A 22,689-nucleotide genomic window follows, 5' to 3' on the forward strand; every position below is an offset into this window, starting at 1 on the left:
TACTCATCTTGGAAAAGGATGCTTAAGATTCCTTCCATATTCATTCAAGATATTGGGAGGGGATAGAAACAGTGTTCCTCTGTTACAATCCTCTGCTTTGGAACAGCCTTCCCTGAGACTCAGTTGGCACCTGTCCTTGATATAATTTAGGAAAGCTGTAAAAACAGTGTTTCTGCAGTCATCTGCATCGTTGCTTTCTTTACTCTGCAAATAAATTAACTGAAGTTTAATGATGGCTAGTGAAGCCTGTGGTTGAAATCTGTGATTGAAATAGCAGTACATTATATGGGAAAGGAAATAGAAAAGGAGGTGATGAGAATAGAAGGCAGCGTATTTTTCAAAGATTACTGCCTAGTAAAGTAAAGAAAAACATTTTTATAGAAACAGCATAGCAGCTCAAGGAAAGTGAAGCTTTTCCTAATATCATTATACAGTATTGCTACAATAATAGCTGATTATTTTTAAACAGTTATGTGAATAGCCTGGGGATACCTAAAATGTATATTGTAGATCATCATACCCACAGAAGAAACATTTACATATGCAGATTTACTTGGCATGGAACATTAACATTATTGAATAATTGAAACTGAAATAATAGTTCATAATCCCAAAAATCAGTAACAAATTATTAGCTGGTATTGGATTTTTCCAGCTTCATAAAAAGTGAATTCAAATCAGGTAACAATAGACAGACTGAAACAGTACACAGATGGCACATACATGGCGAAGTGAAGAATAGAATGTTGAGCTATCTGCTATGCTGGGACTTGAAATGAACTATGATAATAAATTGGAATAATTTGCAAATTAATATAGTTTGGGAGAAGGGTAATATGGCACATGTTTCAATAATTTTTTGAAATTCCTGCCAAGTCTGCTAGAAGGTGCTAAGTTAACTGCCTTAGCACATTAAAAGTACTATGTATTGTTTTTTTTTATGGGTTTTTTTTTAATCCTTTCAATTGTGTCAGATTCTTGGAGACTGCCTGGACAGATTTTTGGCAAGGTTTTTCAGAAGTGGTTTGCCATTGCCTCCTTCCTATGGCTGAGAGAAAGTGACTGGCCCAAGGTCACCCAGCTGGCTTTGTGCCTAAGACAGGACTAGAACTCACCGTCTCCCAGTTTCTAACCTAAAGCCTTAACTACTACACCAAACTGGCTCATGGGTATATTAGCGCTTGTCTATTTATTAGGTCACAGCTGGATAGTATATTTATCCATTCTTCTTAAGGTAACATATGGGAGAGAACCAGTTTACTGCACAGATAGAAATTACAAATAATAAAGGCATGAAGAATAACAATCAAGTTAAGCCAAGAGCAAGACTAAATCAAGGAAGCAAAGCAGACAAATTCTAGATGTTCTAAACGGTTTAAAATAGAGGAACTGGCTGTTATAGAAAGAAATAACACATGAGTTACATTCTTTTCTATCTCCTGGCAAATATGCTGTGCTGGATTTCAATAGTAAAGAGCTATCATGCCTGGAGAAGGGTTGACTACGTGAAGGGTTGACTACAGTGCAAGACATGGAGAAAAGGAAGCTAATACTTCTTCTCTGATTTGAACATTGTAACTAAAAACTGTTCAATAGCTCTGTCATCTGACTCTATGATATATTAGTAGTGACTAGTAATAAAATAGATGAACTGAAAATCCTGCTTGAAAAAATATATGCTCAAATCAGAAGAAAAAGTATTGGAGGTTAAAAATCAAAGGAGAATCAGAATGAGAATATAGTACAACAGTAGTTATCTAAACAGGGAAAACATGGTTGTAAAGGAGTCTGGAAAGACGAAACACACCATTGATGATTACTAGAATGAAAGGATTTTTAAGAAAATTTCAAATAATTCCTATCTTGGAAAAATGGTAATATTTACTGAACCCCAGAAATCATCCTCTAGCTGTAAGATGAGACTGTGGAAGTGAAAGGGTTAGTGCTCATAGCACTGCTAACCAATCTGAGATAAGATGTCATCCACTCTGAAGGTCAAATGACAATAAACACAAAATCTCTGAACAGAACAGGGAGGGGCAGGAGGAACTGTGGGACAAAGTAGTGGTAGGTGGAGGGGGGGAATGTTGCAGACCTTTAAAATTTTCCCCAGCTTGAGCAAAAAGAAAATTATATGGATTGAAGGCATTAAAAGTAATAATGGAGCAACTTATGCTTGAGTCTTTTTATCAGCAGGATCTTTTGATTCAACTTTAGAGAGTTATAATAATTTAGTGTAGGAATTACAAAAGTTACTAATATGAAAATATTTGTCTTGTTTCAAACCATGGTTTAATTCTAAATTCATAGAAGTTTTAAAAAATGCTCACTGCAAACTCTAATGCCCATAAAGCTAATGCTGATCTAATATCTATGCAGGGTTTTCCTAAACAAAAGAGGCTTTACAAAAGTAAACGGCCACTATGAAAGGCACTTGGTTATGTTTTACCTGGGCAGGAGGAACTAATGACTTTTCTTTTTTGGCATATCACAGTGGACCATCTTAATAATGGCCTGATGATTTTGGATAGTTGCATCCTACCAGAGATTGGCAAAGGTATTTTAGGGAACTTTATAGAGATAAGTAGTGATTCAAAGAGGCCCCACTATGCTGCAGAGAATTATCTGCTTGGCTGGTGGTAATGATTGCAGAGGTAAAGCATTTAATTGCATAATTAAGACTGGTGGAAGACTCTGGCATGAATTAATCCTCCTCTCCCAGCTAATTAAGAATAATAAAGTTTGGTGAATTTCCATTGTGTGTCAGGCTCTGCCTGCTACCCAGTAAAAACACAGACGCTAGCGTAGGCTTAGGTTCTGGATTTATTCGAGTAACAGTATGCGTGCCCTTTAAGAAAGCTGAGAGTGAGTGGAGCGCGCTGGAACGGGATTTAAATAGCCTGCGCCGGTCAGCGCTCCACCCCTCCTTACTCCGGGTGCGCCCCCGAGCCCCGCCGGTTCCATCGTTGGTAGGTGAGGGGTCGTGGAGCCCCTCCTGTGCTCCGGGCGTTTCCTTGATTGCTTCCCTGGCCGGTGATGGTTCATTGCCGGGCGATCAGGTTTGTAATCTCTTTGACAGCTCAGGCATGCCTCGTGGTCTGGTCTTGTCAATTGCTTTCTTTGCAACATTGTATCTTTCTCTTCCGTGCTGCCGGCTAGAGTCGATACTTTGTTGCCAGCATCTGTTGCTCTCTTTTGTTATCTAGTTACCTTTTCCCTTAATCCGCCAGGGACTCATTTCCCTGCATTGTCATGCGAGCCGTTGCGATGTCACAAGCATCGCAACGGTGATCATGACATTGTGGCCCCACTATCTATGATCAAGCACAGTTGTATCTTGAGGGACTGGGACTTGCAGTAATAGTTCCCATTTTAAAAAAAAAAAACACATTTGGGTAGTTTGGATAATTAATTTTCTACTCTGTCCTAGTTTACTCTATGTTTATAGATCAGTAAGTAGAAAAATATGCTGGAAAAGGCAAGGACAAACCACTTACACACTCTTGCAAAAAACCTACATGATTGTGCCCATGTAGTCACCAGAAGTTGAGCTCCACTCAAGATCATCTTTACTTTATCCTTTAGTTAAAGTTGGAATATATTATCAAATCCCAAATAAATATTAAATTTGTATCTGCATATGAGGTCATTTTTCTCCTCATAACCTTGTTCCACTGTTTCTTATCAGCTAGAGAAAGAACGTACAGTATCTAACTCTAGACCTTAACTTTTTATCCCAGTTCCATTATATATGGAGTCAATTTGCAAGCCCTTCCAACAAAGCTTCCAAAGAGGCAGGATAACTTTGGGTAATTTTGGAAAGAGCAATGATTCAGTCTTGTAAACATTCTACTCAGAAGTAAGCTTCAGTGAATTCAATAAAAGAGATAACTGTATATATTATTGCAGCTTAAATATCAGTTTGGTAAGTACAGTGTTGGGAGCATATACTTTCTTACTGTTTAGAGATGTACATAACATCAGCCACCTACCTACTTACTTACTTATCAAGGTCTTCTCCCTTGGTAATCAATGTTGTGTAAAGTGCAGAAAGAAATAACAATGAAATTAAAAGCACAAGATAAGAAAAGGAAGGGAAATATAATATTCACAATAACTCTGTTCCATACTTTTCTATCCATTACTTTCTGTTCTTTAAACTTGTCACCTCTTCTTGAGGATGTTATCGATGTCTTCTTTGGCAGGTGGATGCCATAAGTGGAATGAATGAATGAATATCAACAACAACTTAGATGACATCAATTCATATATTCTGTTATACATTTAGCCCTTTCATTTATAATAATGCTTACATCTTCACCTCTGCATAAATTCAAGAATTCCACTCCACTTCATTCAGCTCTATTACATATCCCATTTTCAGTTTCATACTCACAAATCTATTTTAAAAATTTTATTTCATTCTTTAATTTATGTTCTTCACCATTTATTTCTCTTGCATTTGATCTAATTTGCTATGGAAGGCAATACATGATGGACCCATAGATAATGATGTCCACTGCCCATCATGGTTTTAGACAACTGAGGCTTTCACATAATACTTTTTAGTAAGATAGGAAAGATGTAGATTACCCATGCCACATGTAGCATTCCCTACTAATTATCACATTTGGCCCAATTTGGGCTAATATTCCATAAGTGCCCAAGCATTCTCATACTCTTCTATGCCAGCTCAGTGTTCTAATCTGGAGATGTTTAAAGCCAACATATTGTTACCAATCTCACCACCATGGAAGTACACATAGCACCTGACATACATTCACAAATCCAGAACAACATTAGATTTACTGCAGTTTTCCAGAATTCACTTGGCCAATAAATTGCCTGTAATATTCTTTTCGTATCAAGTGCGGATTGCCCCATTGGCTGTGATATTTTTTTTTTGCCTTCTGGTCAAGTTTGTCATATGAAATTTATCAGCTTTACCTCAGACCAGAGACAATGGTAGGTTAATTCTTGGTAATTCTGTGAAGCATCTTGAGAACAATCAAGTTTAGTATGTTAAGGTATAAAGTTCTAATTGTTATATTTTGTGGGACTATGTTTGGATTTTACTGTCTGATTCTAACATATTTCTTATTTCGTTTTTTTTACAGTTCATTGCTTTTGCCTCTTTATTCTTCATCCTGCTTTCGATTACCACCTTTTGCCTGGAAACCCATGAAGCATTTAATACCATCAAAAATAAAACTGAACCTATCAAAGGTAGTGAGCCAGTTCTGCAGTATGAAATAGAGACAGATCCAGCTCTAACATATGTTGAAGGAGTCTGTGTGGTGTGGTTTACATTTGAGTTTTTAGTCCGTGTTGTTTTTTCACCCAACAAACGTGAATTCATAAAAAATCTCTTGAATATCATTGACTTTGTGGCAATTTTGCCTTTCTATCTAGAAGTGGGTCTGAGTGGGCTCTCCTCTAAAGCTGCTAAGGATGTGCTTGGTTTCCTCAGGGTGGTGAGGTTTGTGAGAATATTGCGAATCTTCAAGCTCACTCGACATTTTGTTGGCCTCAGGGTGCTTGGTCATACACTCCGTGCGAGCACCAATGAGTTTTTGCTGCTGATAATATTTTTGGCATTAGGAGTGTTGATATTTGCCACCATGATCTATTATGCTGAGCGAATAGGTGCCAAACCCAATGACCCATCAGCTAGTGAACACACAGAGTTCAAAAACATCCCCATTGGTTTTTGGTGGGCTGTGGTCACCATGACTACTCTTGGATATGGAGACATGTATCCAAAGACTTGGTCAGGCATGCTAGTGGGTGCTCTGTGTGCTTTAGCTGGAGTGCTGACCATAGCCATGCCTGTGCCTGTTATTGTCAACAATTTTGGAATGTACTATTCTCTGGCCATGGCGAAACAGAAGCTTCCAAGAAAGAGAAAGAAGCACATCCCACCTGCTCCTCAGGCAAGGTCCCCTACATTTTGCAAGACAGACTTGAATATGGCCTGCAATAGCACACAGGGAGAAGTCTGTCTTGGCAAAGACAACCGGCTGATGGAACATAATAAATCAGGTAGGACACAATTCCAGATGCATGTCTGGTATGTCTGGCAGTATGAAGAATGAGAAAGCATTCCATCTTTCTTCAGCTGAAGGAGATAGATCATACACGTCTCCCTTCTCTCACTATTTGTGTATCCGTCTCATAAATGGCAAAGTAGCTGGATGTTCTCGGATCTGTGAATTGCTTTCTGAAGAGTTTTCTAAGTGTATTGTGAATGCTAAGTTGCTTTTTGTTTCCTCCTTTTATTTCTAGTGGGGGCATCCACTGTTTTTGCCTGTTGCACTGTATACACGTTTGGTCCATGCATGCTTGTGCCATACAATTGTGCCTCCATTCTATTTTATTTGATGTTTATCTTATGTAATGTTTCCCTTGTTTGTCTGCTAGTATTAGGAAATACTAGCAGCAATCTATACAACATTACTTAAACATAGGTGACTAGCTTAGGCCAACCTATCCCAAACAAATGGCTTTGAGTCATAATCTCTAGCCACCATGGAAGCTGAAGGTTTCTGAGAGTCAAGAATCCATGCATCTTAGGCTGGGAAGGCTGGTCTAACTTACATGTAGTGGAACAAATAATAACACAAAAGTATGCTTTCTAGATTACAGTAACAGTATCATTTCATATATTAGAATGTGTTAGAACAGATAGTAATTTCTCTGATATTCAGAGAGCAGAACAAGTTTTTTGTAATAAAGTTTGAGAATTCTGTAAGAATAGCAACATCTTTTATTAATTTTTCTATCTAATTTTCACTTCTCTTTTCACAATTAAGGCTGTGATCCTTGACCTAGGAAGCAAATGTTGTTAATTAAATTTAAATTATGAACAGTAAGAAATATATTTAATAGTTTGGATTAGGATCCAAAGTTAAAAGTACCTTACCTTAAGTAGACTAAGATATGAATGCTACAAGACTGTAATTTAGCATTATCTAAATTAAACAATCCATAGAGCCTTTTCATAATTTTATTAACAGTGCAATCCTACATGTGTCTGTTTAGATATAATTACTGGTAAATTCAGAGAAACTTTCTTTCAACCAATTGTCTTTGAAATAATAAAACTGCAACCCTATAGTTGTAAATAATTTTAATAAATCTGATACACACACACACAGTTTCAAAAAACACAGAAAAGAAGAAACAATGTTTATGTTTCACAAGCTTTCTCTATTGTATACCAACATGGAGAAGGCACAGTTTGCAAGTAAGTAGGATAGTGGGTGCTGGTGAGGAGAAATTAGGGGGGAAAGTAACAGATGATCAGAGCTCAAATGTATATTTTCCTTTTCAAATACCTTTATATTCTTCAGTTTCTACCGCTGTCAATCGAATTGCTCTATCATTAGAAATATTTATATATATGGCATAATAATATTAGTGCAAAGAGGTTGAGTTATTTATAAAAAAAATAATAAAGGCGGGATAAAAATAAAAAAATTAAAAAATTAAAAGGCTTAGATACTATTAAGGAATTACAGTCTTTCTTAACATGGTTTTCTTGGAATCTGGTAATATAATTCTCAACTAAAATGGCTCTATCTTGGGAGCACCATGATGGGAGAAGGTAGCTTAGCTTAGTCATTATCGTTCAAGGGAACCTAGACTTATCTGTAAAAACAGCAGACCCCAGTGTATTGCTAAGGAGCACTAGCTGATGTGTCTACTATGTAATCCTTGCAACATACCTATACAATTAGGGACTTAACAGCTGAATTCAGCCCACTAGCCATATATTGCAGTTTGCCTGTTGATTAATACCTTCCTGCTTTTGCTGCCCCATGAATATTTTACTAGGTAATATATTTATCAACATCTTACAGGTGATAGGCTCATGAGCTGCATTTAAATTTGTGACTTACAATCCTTATTGAAGAACATTAAATTACTCGTCAGTGTCTTAGCCTACCATTATGCTGAGTGACAGTTTGGCCTTAGACTGCAGGTGTTGTATACACAAAAAGCAATAGTGAAGTGTCAGAAAACAGAGCTGTGCATCTTATGAAGCCTATCCTGCATCTCCTAAGCTAGCCTGTTGTGAAATATACTGTCCCACTGCCAGAACTGAAGAAAGATTCTAGTCTCAGTGGCTTTTCTTCATGAAATAAACAGGAGATTGCTGCCTTTTTTTTAAACAGCAAAATGTTTTGGATCAACCCTGATGAATTCCTAAGTCATTAATTATCTAATTTAGAAAATATAATAGCTGCTGTTGTTAAATTGGAACTGATTTCTTTTAGTAGTGGATGGAAGTGCTATAATAGCAAAATTTGCTGCCTTTTTTAAATTCTGAAGATACTGAGGCAATATATAATACTGAAGACAGCATCAGTCTAAAAAGGCCAGTTTGTTTGTTCCATAAAATCCTAGATTTTCAACTTTGTTAGTACCATTTTTTCATTTCAAGACTTACTGCTACTTACTCTTCTTTTCCACCTTTAGTAGTAAGAGTATGAGGCAAGTTATTTGTGGTGTCTCATTTATTCATTGGCCATATGATGTAAATGGGCATGATGCTTTGACCAGTGTTATCAGGTGAAGACAGTACAGAAAGTGAGCAGCCACTGTCGCCTATGGAAAGGCCCCCACCAATCAGACGCTCTAGTACCAGAGACAAAAACAGAAGAGGGGGAACATGTTTTCTGCTGACAGCAGGTGATTACCCGTGTGCTACTGATGGAGGGATCAGGAAAGGTATGGACTCTTTCATTAGACTATCAACATTCAGCACTATTCTTCTGAACAAATAAGCCTGGAATAAAGCAGATGTGAACACAGGCTATAGGAAATACTGTATTTTGACCAGTGCATTTTTCCTTCATACTTTCTTTGTTGTCCTTTTCTTGTTTCCTATTAGAAATGTCTTTGGCTCATCAATTCATTGAAAAATATGTCAGTGTTTCATTCATGATTTCATTTGTCTATCCAAAAGAATATAGATGTAGCTTAGGCCATTTTCATTAAATCGTTTCCTAAACAATTAGAAATTGCTGTGGGATATCTTAAATGTCAGTCAGTTACTAGTGTAATCTAGTTATGTTGCAGAAGTATGGTTTAATTAATTCTGAAGTGGATAAAACAAAATTATGAAAAGGAAACAAAGTGTTTAAGATAATATTTTTTGGAAAGTGCTTAAATTGAAAGAAGAAAGATTGATACCCAAAGCCAGTAAATTAAGGATAGTTCCACTATGTTGAATAGAAAATTGCTTCAGCTACACCGGTGTTACAACATTTTTCCCTGCAGCAAACTACTGAAAGTTCAATGGCATGCCTAGGTCACATGCATCTTTGAGTCTCACTCCAAACTTTAAAAAGACAAAAAACATTTGTTATTCATTGCTTTATTTGTTTAAAAAATTATATACTACTTTGCATTAGGATCTGGAAGCAGCATTTTAAAATCCATATCAACTTTTGTTCACAGTTTTCCATAACATATGGCACTTTAGTATACAAATTCTATTGCTGTACATAGTTGTTAATGTAAACTCCCCAAGAAATCATTTTTAAAGCAAATTTCCATGATGCTATTCTCTATTTCATAAATTTCCCAAATAGGGACTTTTAAAATGTACATTTCCTTAATATTTATGTAACTACCCCTTTCTGTATGCAACATTCAGAAACATAACACTCTTTTTCAGATGCATCTTTCACAAACAAATGGAATTTTTATGCGGATTTTTGACCAGAGAAAGATGGACACTAGCGGACTCAGTTCAGTGCTACTGTCTTTATTGCCACAGAGTCCGCACTGGGGGATCTTGCAAATCTGCTCCCACAGATTTCTTTTACATCCCTAGGTATGTCATCCCTATTTTATGTGTTTGTTGTGGAAAACCCTGGTGTATTTGCAGCAATTATGGGTGCTCTCTTAAGGAATGTTGCTTCCAAGGCCAAATAGCATAGGCATTTGTGTTTCTATGTAATCTCATTCTCTATGGTTCCTGTTGATTAGAGACTCCACATGGGTAATGTGTGGATCAAGACCAGGAAGACCAAGTCCACCCTCTGCTATCAAAATTCATTGGGAGATGTTGGGCCAATCATTCTCTCTCAATCCAACCTACCTTACGGGGTTGTGGTTGTAAGAAGAAATTTCAGGAAGGAGTATGGTGTATTCTGCCTTGATATCCTGGAGAAAAGGAGTGACATAAACTTAACAAAAATAATTAATACATAATTGTTTACATATGGGTGAGATTTCTTTGGAAATCAGTGGCTTCTTTAGATCGTAGCTAATGAAATTATTAGTACATATCTTATGAAAGCTGTAAGAATTATCTTTATTTTGTGTATAACTCAGTTATATATTAGCTGCCTCACAATGGATTCTTTGTAAGTGGGACTTATTCCCAGGTAAACTTGTATGAAATAGTAATCCAAATAAGGATGCCATTTTGTTTATATTGCATTTACCTGAGAATTAGTCACTTTGATAAAGATTCCATTGCTGATTCAAAATAGATCAATCTTACTAAATGAAGCAGGCCACAGACCAAACTTGTTTTGCAAATTTAAATTTCACTTAAGTTACATTTAAATGATTACAACTATAGTTTATAAAGTCTTGGATATACACTGTGACTGCTTCTCTATTGCCTTTGCCCAACTCACATGGTGCATAGATTTTAGTGTGGAGACTGTTATGCCTGAATTAGTAGGCTCTAGCTTAATGTTGGACAATAAGGCAGGATCATACTATGGGTGAAGAAGGGAGGAGCACACAGCCTAATGCTTATTTCTGGCATTATAAAACATGGTTTTATGAGGCATGATCAGTATCCATGAAAAGAGAGTTTCAATAAATGCAGAAGTAATAATTGCTTAATAACATGTAAATATTTGTTATTTTAGTCTCCTAAGTGCACATTCTGCCTTTATTTTTTAAATAGCCATTGGATGAAACTGCAATACTATGGTTTTACTGGATCACTAAATATTAAAAAAATCCACATATTTTAATGAATTTCAAATCTTGTAAATATTGCAAATGTATCAGTTTTAAAATAATATTAGATGTAGGATGTCAGATGCCTAATGGAAACACTTTTGTGAATAGAGCTTCTTAACCATAATAAATTTAACCTCTGCGGTTACAAATAAAATGACTTCATGAATGTAGATGTGAAATGTTCTAGGTCAGAGAACTGGTCTAGTCAATATATTCATCAGCCTTCCTCTGCTACATTCTGATTGCCTGATGGGGAAAGCTGCTCTGTAACTATGATATTGAGTTACATTACAGGAGACCCAATTATACCCTTCATTAAAAAAAAAAACATCACTGATGAAACCAGTGGACATAGCAAGTATACACCAGGAGTCTTTGCCCTTAAAATCCATAAGAAAATATGAGTGCATTTAATTTTGCTGATAAGAATAGTGGCACTTTATCTTTTTATATATTATTAAAAGGATCTTAGGACTTTCTATAAGTACCCACTGAAAACATATTATTACATTGCATTGTGTTGTTTGTTTACTGACTGAATTCAACTAATGTCTGCATTTTCTCATGAAAGGCTATGAAAAATCCAGAAGTTTAAACAACATAACTGGCATGGCAGGCAATGCCCTGAGACTGTCTCCAGTAGTATCACCCTACAGCTCACCTTGTCTAAGACGCTCTCGATCTCCCATCCCATCTATCTTGTAAACCAGATGCTATACGTTGATTACATAACTGTAATTGAAGTGCTGCTTATCATCTAATGGAAATAGCTATAGCGTTAACCAGGTTCCATTGACAGAAGCATAAATCTGTGTTGTACCTGTTAGCGTCCAGCAGTAATACTTGGATAGCTGAATTTTGCTTGTAAGATCCTCTAAAGTAGGTTTGTTTCTTCTTCACTGCTATTGTCCTACATTACCACAGCAATAAAATAATGTAACTGGCCAGTGTAAATAAATGACCATATTTTCAGGGAGATATATTTAAATAAATGTGCTTCCATTGATAATTACACCATTGGACCTTCATTTCTTGTGTTTCCAACCTGTTCTGAATATGTCTGAAATCTTGTCATAATTGCATACAATGTGACTTCAGTCTAATCATGTTCATTGACCATTCTGTTTCCATTATCTGAAATCCATCTTGCAGATTAATTGGAATCACAGATGACCTAGGACTGTGTAGATTTGTTGTTGTTTTAATTGTACCATCTTATTGAAATCAGAGCAATGTTCAATGGGTCTGCATGTGGGATTGGGTACTTTGTGTTTATTTTGGTTCTCTTTGCTTTATTTTAAGTTATTTTTTAAAAAAAATGTTATTTCTTGATTGATTTATTTTAGTACTGGGCTGATATATCAGAGTTCTGAATATTTCCGGTTGTTTGCACACAGATAACTGCAAAGAGGTTGTCATTACTGGGTACACGCAAGCAGAGGCCAGATCTCTTTCTTAATGACTTGGGGAAGGCACAAAACAGAAAGAAAGGTAAACACAATCCAGGCTTGCAATATTAAGTTAGCAAGTGCTGCTTGGTAGTACAGTCATTTCTCTTCTCCAGGATTCTTCAACATTTTCAGAGGCAGAGTGCCAAGTAAAACCAAAAAAATATATTGGAGGTTTCTTTCTTTTCTTTTGTTTTGTTTTTTGTTTAGTTTTGTTTGGGTTTATTATAGCTGGTAAGAGGACAATAGTTTTAAAATGGGGTTTTGACCAGCCTTAAACTTCTAACTCTAAGGCTTTCACAATTTATTTGTCATTTTTTTTTCTTTTTCCTTTAGATGCTTTGTCCTGTGTGTTGTTTCACTGTTTCCCTGTCTGTATTTTTCATCTGTCTTCATGTTCCACAGTTGCCTTCTTCAAAAATGCTCTTTTCATGTAAGATTAGCTGCTAAAAGCATTTCCTTCCTTTCCCCACTTTTTGATATATGTATCTATGCATATGCCAAATATAGCTTGATAAATGGCCACTTCCTTAACATTTTTCAAAAGGTGGGATTTACCAATGGTTTTGTCATTTCATTAGGATTGCTGCTTCAATCCCACATTTTTACAATCTGCATTCATTTTTATGTTCAGATTTTATTCTCTATAACTGCTTTTTCTTTATAATAAAACAAGATAACCTGATTTAAGCAACATCATGAACATAGCTGCAAATATGATGTTTTGGGCTGGTGAGGTAAAACACCCAATAATGTGAAAGACTTAGATATATAAGGAATATTTTAAAGAAAGTATTATAAGAGATCCTTGAGATTGTTGAAAAATCCCAGATTTTTGTATGTTTAAGATTGTTAAACTTGTAACACTCTTTGCTTAAGATGCATGTTATATAAAAATGTACAAGAATGTATTTGAAGACTTACATTTCTTAAATTTAGAGATGTACATTTTGTTTTGGTAATAGCACTTGCAGATAAAGGTTAATAATGATGTACAGTACATATATTTAATATGTAAATAGATTCATCAAGAAATAAATATCTGATGCTGCTATTATTGGCTGCAGTGTTATACAGAATTTATCATGGATTTTTGACTGCTGAAAAAGGGACAATGGAATTTAGCCATACCAAGGACTGTACTGGAAAGAGATTGCTCCTCCTGAATGGGCCCTGATCATCACCTAACGCCTTGAAGAGATTCTTCTAATTTCCTATAGAAGTGGAGCTTGTTATGAGGATTAAGGACCAATTTCAACTGCTGCTGCCAGCAGATGCAGTTATTAGTCACTATTGATGAGTCAACTGTAAATACGATGTGTGTGCATGGAATAACAGTTTTAGTCATCTATGCCAAGGGATGCTGCATTGGAAGACATCCTCTCTGAGACCCCATGAAAAAAGACCAACACAACTCTTTGTGTATTCTTCTTGGTCCCTACAACAGACCATACTGCGGATCATAAAAGGCACACAATTTAACAATAGTGATGTAAGCACTCTCTGTCATAGGTTTCCTCATAACAATTGTATTTTTGCAAAGTTTGTAACTTAAGAACATTAATGTCATAGGATTTTGCAAAAAGTCTTTGCACTCTCAGTTTGCTGTGTCTATATTTTTATGAATCCTAGTGAATGTGCCAACATATGGTTTACTTTTGATCTGGATCAGAGATGTGTGATTGCAGGTGAAAGTAGTAAGAAGAAAAAAAAATCACAGACTTTGCCCAGAATTGTATACTTGCTTTTTGTTGTTGTTTTGATTTACTTCATTGTTACCTCATAGGTATTGAAAGAAATAAAATATGGGCAGTTAAATATATTATAGTTTTTTTATTGAAATGATCACAAAACAATCATCAGTAAATATAAAGTAGGAAATATAAAATAGATCTTAAAATGTATATTTTGCATAAGAGAGAGATTCTTTACTTTTTTGTGATTTTTGTGATAAAATTGTTCTAGTCTATTCAACGTCTATGATGCTTTGTAGCCAGGTACTGTGTGATAACTTATGTTGTCTCCCTCCTGTTTAATAAGAACTTCTCCAGAAACTGTTTGTCACCCTATTTTGAATGTAGGGATGTTTCCCACATATGAAACTCTGTATTGTGGACCTTTTTGTGAAGCTGTCAAAAGGTGCATGCACAATCCTGGTGGAAACCAGTGGCCATGTAACTAACCAAAATGGAGAATAAAATGCAAAAGATCTTGGGGAGGAAGTTGGAATACAACTCACAATGTTGCTCATATTTTTTTTTCTCCACTGTTTCCTTTTTCTAATTCCTCTTTGGTTTAAGAAGGGTTTGGCCATTCTGATTACAGCGTGTATCTTTCATACAGATTGTTTCAGGATGAATTCAGTGTCCCATAAAACAAGTGGAGGAAATGATTGAATGAGGAGAAATGGTGCTGTAGTGCATCTCTCCCCTAATTACAACCAATCTGTTACCTCTTAAGTGAATTGTTTCCTGTCTCTAAGTTATGTTCCTGTTCTGTACAGTTCATTATGCTGCAATCCTATACATATATCAAATGTATAGCAACTAGTTTCTGTGATGCTTAGTGAGACTATGGTACTATAATTCCCATAAAAATAATTTCATATTCAATACAGTACTTCACTTAATTGTGAAACAACTATCAAAGGGGATCAGGTTATTTGTACATGCTCAGAATGTTTTTCAAGAAATTGTTTATATCCATATATAATTCCTTTTATGTAAGTGGAAGTCTAAAGCAATGCATCCACCTTTTGTTGGTAACTGTGCATGAAGGAGGAAATATACTAACTGTGGCTAACAGTGGGCATATGATAAGCACTTCCTCTTGTAAGATATGATGACTGAAGTCAATGGTACTGTTGGAGAATCCAGACAGCCAAGATGCCAATCACAGCAGCACAATTGAAATAGCACCTATTTTGTATGTGTGATGATGTCAAACACATGTACAAAGGGGACAGGCTTCAGTCATGCTGCCATGACCCCCATCTTACCTGTTTTGACAGCTGTCCTGGAGACCTCTGGCTGATGACCTATATGTCTGCTGTTAGACCATAATCCAAGAAGTGGCATGTTATATTTATTTAGCACTATATAACATTGTATAACATTTTTAAAAATCAGTACCTATTTTCTGAAACTTCTGAACTTTCTGAAACTGAAACTATTTCTGATATAAGATATTTTGCTGCCTAGAGACTTTGTCTCTAGGCAGCAAAATATCTTATATCAGAAATGTGCAAAGACACTGTCTAATTTAAATCTTTGGAATTTCCAGACTAAGGGTTGCTCATTCAGATCCTGTGTGTGTTGAATAGGCTTTTTTTTTTTTTTGCAGATGCTATAAATATCAGGTATGATGAACTAATGAGACTAACAGGGCAGATGCTGCCCTCTCACTATACTTGTATTTGTACACAAATGCAATGTTTGCATATTAATTATGGAAATATTTTAGGACTATATTGTTAAATTAAAATTATGTAGGAAGTTACTATATACAAAAAACCATGGACATGTACATTATTACAGCTTCTGAAAAGGAAATGGCTGAATGAGTAGTAGTAATGGCGGCAATAATGGTAAATTTATTTATCATGCACCCATAAGTAAGTGAAGTTTTCTTAGGTTTGGCCAGAGCCTAATAGCCTTTTCTCATTTTGGACTTTGAAATGATGTTTTTCAGCTACATTATACACATATCAATAGGGACTCCATATAGGAGCTATTTCAATTTACTATGTCATAGAAATGGACACTAGTTCAAAGATCACATCCTACAACTATGCTTTTTAACCTCCTGGAAGGCCATAAGACGTTACAAGAACAAGCATGATGGTGGTGATGATGATGATTTGGCTCTTTCTGTATTTGGGAAGAAGATTAATGGTGGGAATATGACCAGGGAAAAAACACAAACTCCTCAACAATGGAAAAATGCAAAGAATGGCCTTAAATCTTGTTACTGATTTTTTGAGTGTGAAATAATGGCTTAATTTTAGGATGGTGTTTTCGTTTCTTTATTTTTAAGAATTTGGGAGGGACTTAACAATGGAAATGGAAGCAATTTTTATTCTCATTTTGAAAAAAAAAATGCCACCAAAAATCATCAATCTGGGCCACATGCTACCTGTGGCTGTGGGTTTCCCATCCCTGACTTGTGATGTGTCCTGCTATCACAGTGGAAAAGGAATATGTAGAAGCTTTCCTATAGTTCACTGATGTCTTCCTTCCTTCCTGGCCTGGAAGTTTAACAATATTCTGCCAGCATCTTTTAGATACAAACCTTCTTGCTTCCATAATTTCCTTGTTCTTAATTTAGTGGGCTGCTTCTTGATTGGAAGAGTCTGTTTTGTTTCTTTACAATGATGTTGGAGTTTCACAACTCACAAATTCTTACTATGTATAATAAACCTGAACAAGATGTGCTCAGATGTTCTGGATTTAAAGAGATTCTATCTGTAAGTACTGTAATATGGACGTAACTCCCAGATGTTGTGAATTCTAATAATAATTTCAAAAGATAGCCAGGAACAAAATCACTTTGGAGGGAAATGGAAGGTTGAGAAAATTTTTCTCAGATTCAAATTCACCAAGAAACACTATGGAATACTGCCAAGCAGAACTGCAAGTTATCTTTTTTATATATGAAAATGGCTGTTTTTTTCTTGCTGCAAATGTCAAGGAATTAAATTATTAAATTAACATTTTACACAATTTCTTTAATCTCGTGGAATTATTAAAGGGAAAAAAAGAATACTAGTTGGAGTTATACTATATGAAAATACAAAGGCCGCTGCTGTACCTTGAGAAAAGAGACAGTTGCTTTAAGAAACTGCTGGCAAGTGTTACATGGGCATCCTTGCATACTCTGGAATACCTGTTTCATTTCAGATCCAGAGTGCTGTACAGGCCTATAGTGTAGAATCAGCTTTCAGTATTGATAAGAAAATGGAAAGTAAGAAATGACAATTAATTTCTTACTGCCTCATTACAAAATATTGGCCCCAGATATTTGCCAGCTGTTTCTGTTTCTCAAATCACTTCATTACCATTACTTTCCAATTCCCTTCACTAATTCTATCTGCATTTCTGCAACCTCTCAATGCTTTCTAGTTCAGTTTCTTCTGTATAACCAAAAATGGAGCATTTGTTTTGGATTCATGAGATATTGGCTGTGTTCACACATTGTGCTAACCCAGAATTTTTAACCATGGCCCAATTTATACAGTGTACCAGGCCAAGAATATAGAGGTATGCAAAATATACACATTACACAAGACCAATTAATAAAATTGTAGTTACTTTCTCTTCTTTTTCATTTTTTTAAAATTAAAGAGTACACAAACACAAAGGTAAGAATATCATTGACTCAATACCCAAAGGAAGAAGACATAATAAAAAGTGATACTGAAAAGTGGCTTTGTATCCAATTTTTGTAGAGCATTAAGAATTAACTTGATGAAATGGTCAATTCAGAAGACCCATGTAGAAGAAAATGTTAACAGTGACAGAAGTGATCACAGAAACATTCATATATCTGAAGCATCTCTCCGAAGTGCAGTTGTTGTTGTTTTCATTACAATGAATGCCCAACCTTGGATTTCTTTCTGCAAGACAGAATAAGTATCTTCCCATGGGCTTTTGATCATCTGCACAATGAGTGAGCCTGAGATCAGAATATAGAACCCTTCAGCTCCAGAGCACAGAATAAGGTAAAGAGACTTCATGTTTACTAAATAAATTACATTTTAAAAGTGACTGTATACTGGATTAAATCATTTCTTTTTAGTGGTAATATGAAAGGGGAATTATCTACATAAGACATATCCTATAACCTAATGGATCTCAATTTATGAAAGTTTGAAATTTGTAATACACTTATCTACAAAGATTGGGGTTTAGCAAAAAATTAAAGGGAAAAGAGATAGCTAAAAGATAAACTGCAGGTACAAGATAGTACTAATTTTCAACATACAAATTATTATTCATATAAGTAATCATTCATTATAGTTTGCTAGGATTGAACTTTGTGTGGCTTCACTAAAGTAAAGGAAAAACGTTATTTTATGAAATTCCAGTGCCATACTTTAGAAAGTAAATGGAAATGAAAGGTTGTTTGGTTTCAGCCATTACTTTTCTTGTGGTAAGGATTTTTTTTTAATAACTAGTCATGTAATATGTATTGTCTGAGCTGAGGATGATTGATTAAAAATCAGAAGGGAAGGTTTTTTTTTTTAACTTGTTCAGTGTGTTTCTCTTAAGTAATTTAATACAGAATGAATAAAATCTACAGCCGTGTGGCATAAAATCCCCATAAAAACCTCCAACAACTTTGTAACGTGTTGATCTTAACTATTTCTGCAGACAATGAAGTATAAGCAGCACCAGCTGAGGAAATTTCAGGTTATTATTAGGTGCTGTCATCCAGTCTTAGTAAGGCAGATCAAGAGGTTAATATCAGCCCTTCAAGGTTGAAAACAGACACCACAAGAATTCCAGGAATGATGCTTTATTATTATTGTATTCCAGGAATGATACAATTATTATTGTAGGATAAAAATTGAAATATTGAAAGTCTGTCAGAGTTTCTCTTTTATACAAAATAATATCCATTAGTTTTTTCAGTATCTCTCAGTACCCTAAGATGCAATCCATCTGGCCCTGGAGACCTGAATTCATTTAAATTAGTCAAATTATCTTTTACTCTGTCCTTGTCTATCCTAAGCTGCACTTCCCTCATTCCAAAGGAGCATAAAGATGACAGCTAGGGCTCTACTATCTTTTGAGAGAAGACTATGTAAAATGGGAATTAAGAAGTCCTGCCCTCCTATCATCACCCATTACTGATTCTTTGGTTTCTCCTCATAATGAGTCTACATCCTCTTTGGCTTTCATTTTATTTCTAACCTACTTCAAGAACCCTTTTTATTGGTTTTTGGTATCTCTCACATTGTCTTTAGCATTTTAGAGAATTCTGCATGTATTCATACAGACCTCTTTAAATTCCTCCCATTTTTCCTTCTTGTGGGAATGGTTTTCAAATTTCTCTTCAGTATCCCATTCTGTAGAATTTCCCATCCTTCCTGGATACTTTTGTCTTTCAACATTTTGAACCATTGAATCTGACCTACCTTCCCTTGGAGTTAATCAAAGTCCTTGCTTCCAAAGTCAGGATGCAGGTCTGATTTCACTCAGTTTTTCCTTCTCAGGATATCCCAAATTGTAGGTCAGAGCCCATTTCTTGGTTATCTTTTGTTTAAGTTCTGTTTTTTTATTTTGAGAAAAGAAATGTGTTAAAGCAGAACAGGCTTCAAGCAGTGGGCCAAATATCGGATTTAATATGATATTCTTTGTTTAGGTTTTGTTTCTTCAGCATAGTATGTACCAATGAAATTGATAATACAGTGACAGACCATTTGGACTCATGATAAAATGGGATAGTTATTACCTGTTATTCAGGCAGTGTGGTAGGAAAGGCAGTTGCAATGCCTTTGTATGTAAGTCCAGGGCTATAAACTAGAAGGCAGAAAAATAATGGAGCGAAAGGACAATTAATATGCTCATGTACACCAATTAATAACATGAAGCTAATTGTGCAAATCACTATTAAAAGTATTTTGTATAAAGAGATATCAGATTATCACTGATATTTTCACACACACATACATGTCAGTCACTCCTTGCATTATGTAATAGAAAACCAGTATTTGCCACTACATGAATAAGTTACAACAGTCATTGAGTTCACATAGTTACTTCATCCTTTTCTTTTTCCATGCCCACAAAGGGAAAACTAATCTTTCACATATAGTTTTAATTTACCCTATTATTTATGGCTGCAATACTTAAGATATTAGCTGACTTAAACATTGCTTCCAAAACAAATCTAATTTAAAGTCATAGTAACTTGATTTTGCTATCATTTGAATGAAATAATTCAGACATTGTGAGAATTACAACTTATTTTGAAGCAGAACTATATAAATTACCTAACAGTTTTCACAATGTATCCTGTTGTTAGTTTACTATCCATATTTCCTAATGTCCATAAAGTGATGAAGCATAATACATTGATTCAATTTTCATTGTTAGATTTACTATTACAAAACACTACAAAACTAAAGTAAATCTTTCTTTAGATCAGTGGTATTCAAACATGAGAAATTACACTGGCATAAAAAAAATAACTACTAAGAATTATGAAAAGTTACAGTGAAGAATATTCAACTCTAAGAACCACAATTATTATATAAATAATGTGCTTCCAAATATATTACCCTCCACTATATACTGTATATGTTGTTCTGGATTAACATATTGAATATGGGTGACTAATTTATTTGTGCTCTGTTGTAATAGAAATGTGTTTTCATAGTTTTGTATGCATGTCTGAATCATAACTGCCCAAAAGGAAGGCAACAGTGAAAGTAAGAAGATCTCTGACCCTTGAAAGTAAGAGTAGATAGCAAAAAAAATTATAAACCCAGTGTCTCTGTGCAATGCTCAGCTTTCCTATCTGTTCAATTAAGCTGCCAACTCAAGCTAAAATAAGTCCTACCTTTGACCAGTAGATGTTTGTATGTCTCACATTTGTGTGTGTGTGTGTATGTGTAACTATATATTTCAAAAATTGAATTAAAGTAAATTGCTATCTCTGATCCAATGCATTAACAGTTCTATCACACAAGAACACAGAGCCAGACATTTTCTTTCTAGCAGAAGAAGGAAAAAGCAGGAGGCAAATGTGTTGGAAGGGAAGAGTAGCTGTGTTGATAAAGGAAGGAAAAGAAAATTGTGGGGATATGAGCAAAACAGGATGAAGAGAAGTTTGGGGGAAGAGGTATTGGAACAGGAAAGAAATAAAAATCAAGCATGTTTACTAAAAAAGTTAAACACAGGCAAACAAGCAGCCTTTCCCAAGCAACTGGCTAATCTTTAAAGGCATCCACACTTTTCAGCAGCAATATTTGGAGTCCTGCCTATTCCTGTTTCTCCCATTCTTTTTCTCAACTTATCAATAACGCTGACCTAATCAATTCACTGGCAGTTGCACTATGTATTTGTGGAGGGGAAACATGTTTTCCTATCTGATTTGTGCTTTCTGAGTCTAATTATGTCCGTATGTGTAACTTTTTTTGTTGTTATTATCTTTCTGTTTAAGTTCTATATTTTTAATCTGGAAAAAGAAATGTCTTAAAGCAGAACAGACTTCAAACAGTGGAGGAGTGGGGAGATATGTAAATCAAAGGCATATGCAAGATAATTTTCATAATTGAAAACTATGATGTCTCATTACAGCTGAATTGGACCCTCTGAGGATGTCATTTTGTAGTTTTAGCTTTTAATGTGATATTCAAGATCACATTAAGGCCACAAAATAGACACGATGTTACAAGAAAATGCATTTTTCCTTAACGACTGAATCAAACATTTGATCCGTGACTGAAAATCTCTATTGGGTATTTGGTGATCTTAGATGACTCCAAGAATGCTTGAATGTCCTCCCTAGATACATATGTTGAATTATTTTTCAAGTTGTCAAATTTGCAAGCAGCATTACTTCCCACATGATCAGCAGACCATAGGAGAATGATTTCAAGTCCTTTAGAATATTTTAGCCAACTGTAAAATAAGCTGCTATTGCAAAGATGGTTGTCATTTCTATTACCAAGAATTCAGCCACCTATAATCAGGAACTGACTGAAGGGTCATGACATCTGAAAACAAAACACTTTAGCATTATGATTAGCCTTCTGGTTATTGAGCATTCACATTTCCGTTCATTCAGTTATTTTTTATAAAAACAAAATTAGCTAAAACAAACTTGTGAGCCTGGAGTATGCATATGGAACCCCATTCTCTCTGAATTATTTCTGCCCTGGTGTCATATCAATTGTAATTGAGAGATGACAATATGTGCAGTGTAGGAGGAAGGTTAGACAAACCAGCCTAAAGAAGGCAGGCAGAGTCTTGAAGAGAGATAGATGTTTTCCTACTGGCTGGTATCATGCTAAAAGGAGGCAGCAGGAAAGAGAAAATAGAACATTTCTGTGAACACATTGACACTTTGAATCACTGAATATTTTGTAGCTCATGTAGATCAGTGCAGTCTTCCCAATGAAATCTCAGCAGGTAAAGCTTTTGTTAAAAAATATACTGGCATATGATTTAAGTTCATCCTAGTATATTCAAATGACTCTGGAACTGTTGTTATGATATGCAGCAGTTTAAGTCCTCAT

The 22,689-nt window shown here is 35.3% G+C and overlaps 1 protein-coding gene across 7 annotated transcripts in view; it reads left to right on the forward strand.

Annotated features, from left to right (window-relative positions):
* The window catches only part of KCNC2 (potassium voltage-gated channel subfamily C member 2), a 53,238-nt gene extending 39,009 nt beyond the window's left edge, over positions 1-14,229 (forward strand). The window contains exons 2-4 of one of the 7 annotated variants that reach the window (XM_063308532.1): positions 5,118-6,042; positions 8,566-8,733; positions 13,511-14,229. In XM_063308532.1, the coding sequence (XP_063164602.1) occupies positions 5,118-6,042; positions 8,566-8,733; positions 13,511-13,620 (1,203 nt within the window). In that variant the 3' untranslated portion in view covers positions 13,621-14,229. Of the gene's footprint in view, positions 1-5,117; positions 6,071-8,565; positions 8,734-11,566; positions 11,701-12,392; positions 12,481-13,510 lie in introns of those variants that run through there. The other 6 variants (XM_063308535.1, XM_063308533.1, XM_063308531.1 and 3 more) reach the window with 6 other exon arrangements.
* Positions 14,230-22,689: the final 8,460 nt, after the last annotated feature.

Source organism: Candoia aspera, chromosome 7 (genome assembly GCF_035149785.1).
Source record: "Candoia aspera isolate rCanAsp1 chromosome 7, rCanAsp1.hap2, whole genome shotgun sequence".
Classification (NCBI taxonomy): domain Eukaryota; kingdom Metazoa; phylum Chordata; class Lepidosauria; order Squamata; family Boidae; genus Candoia; species Candoia aspera.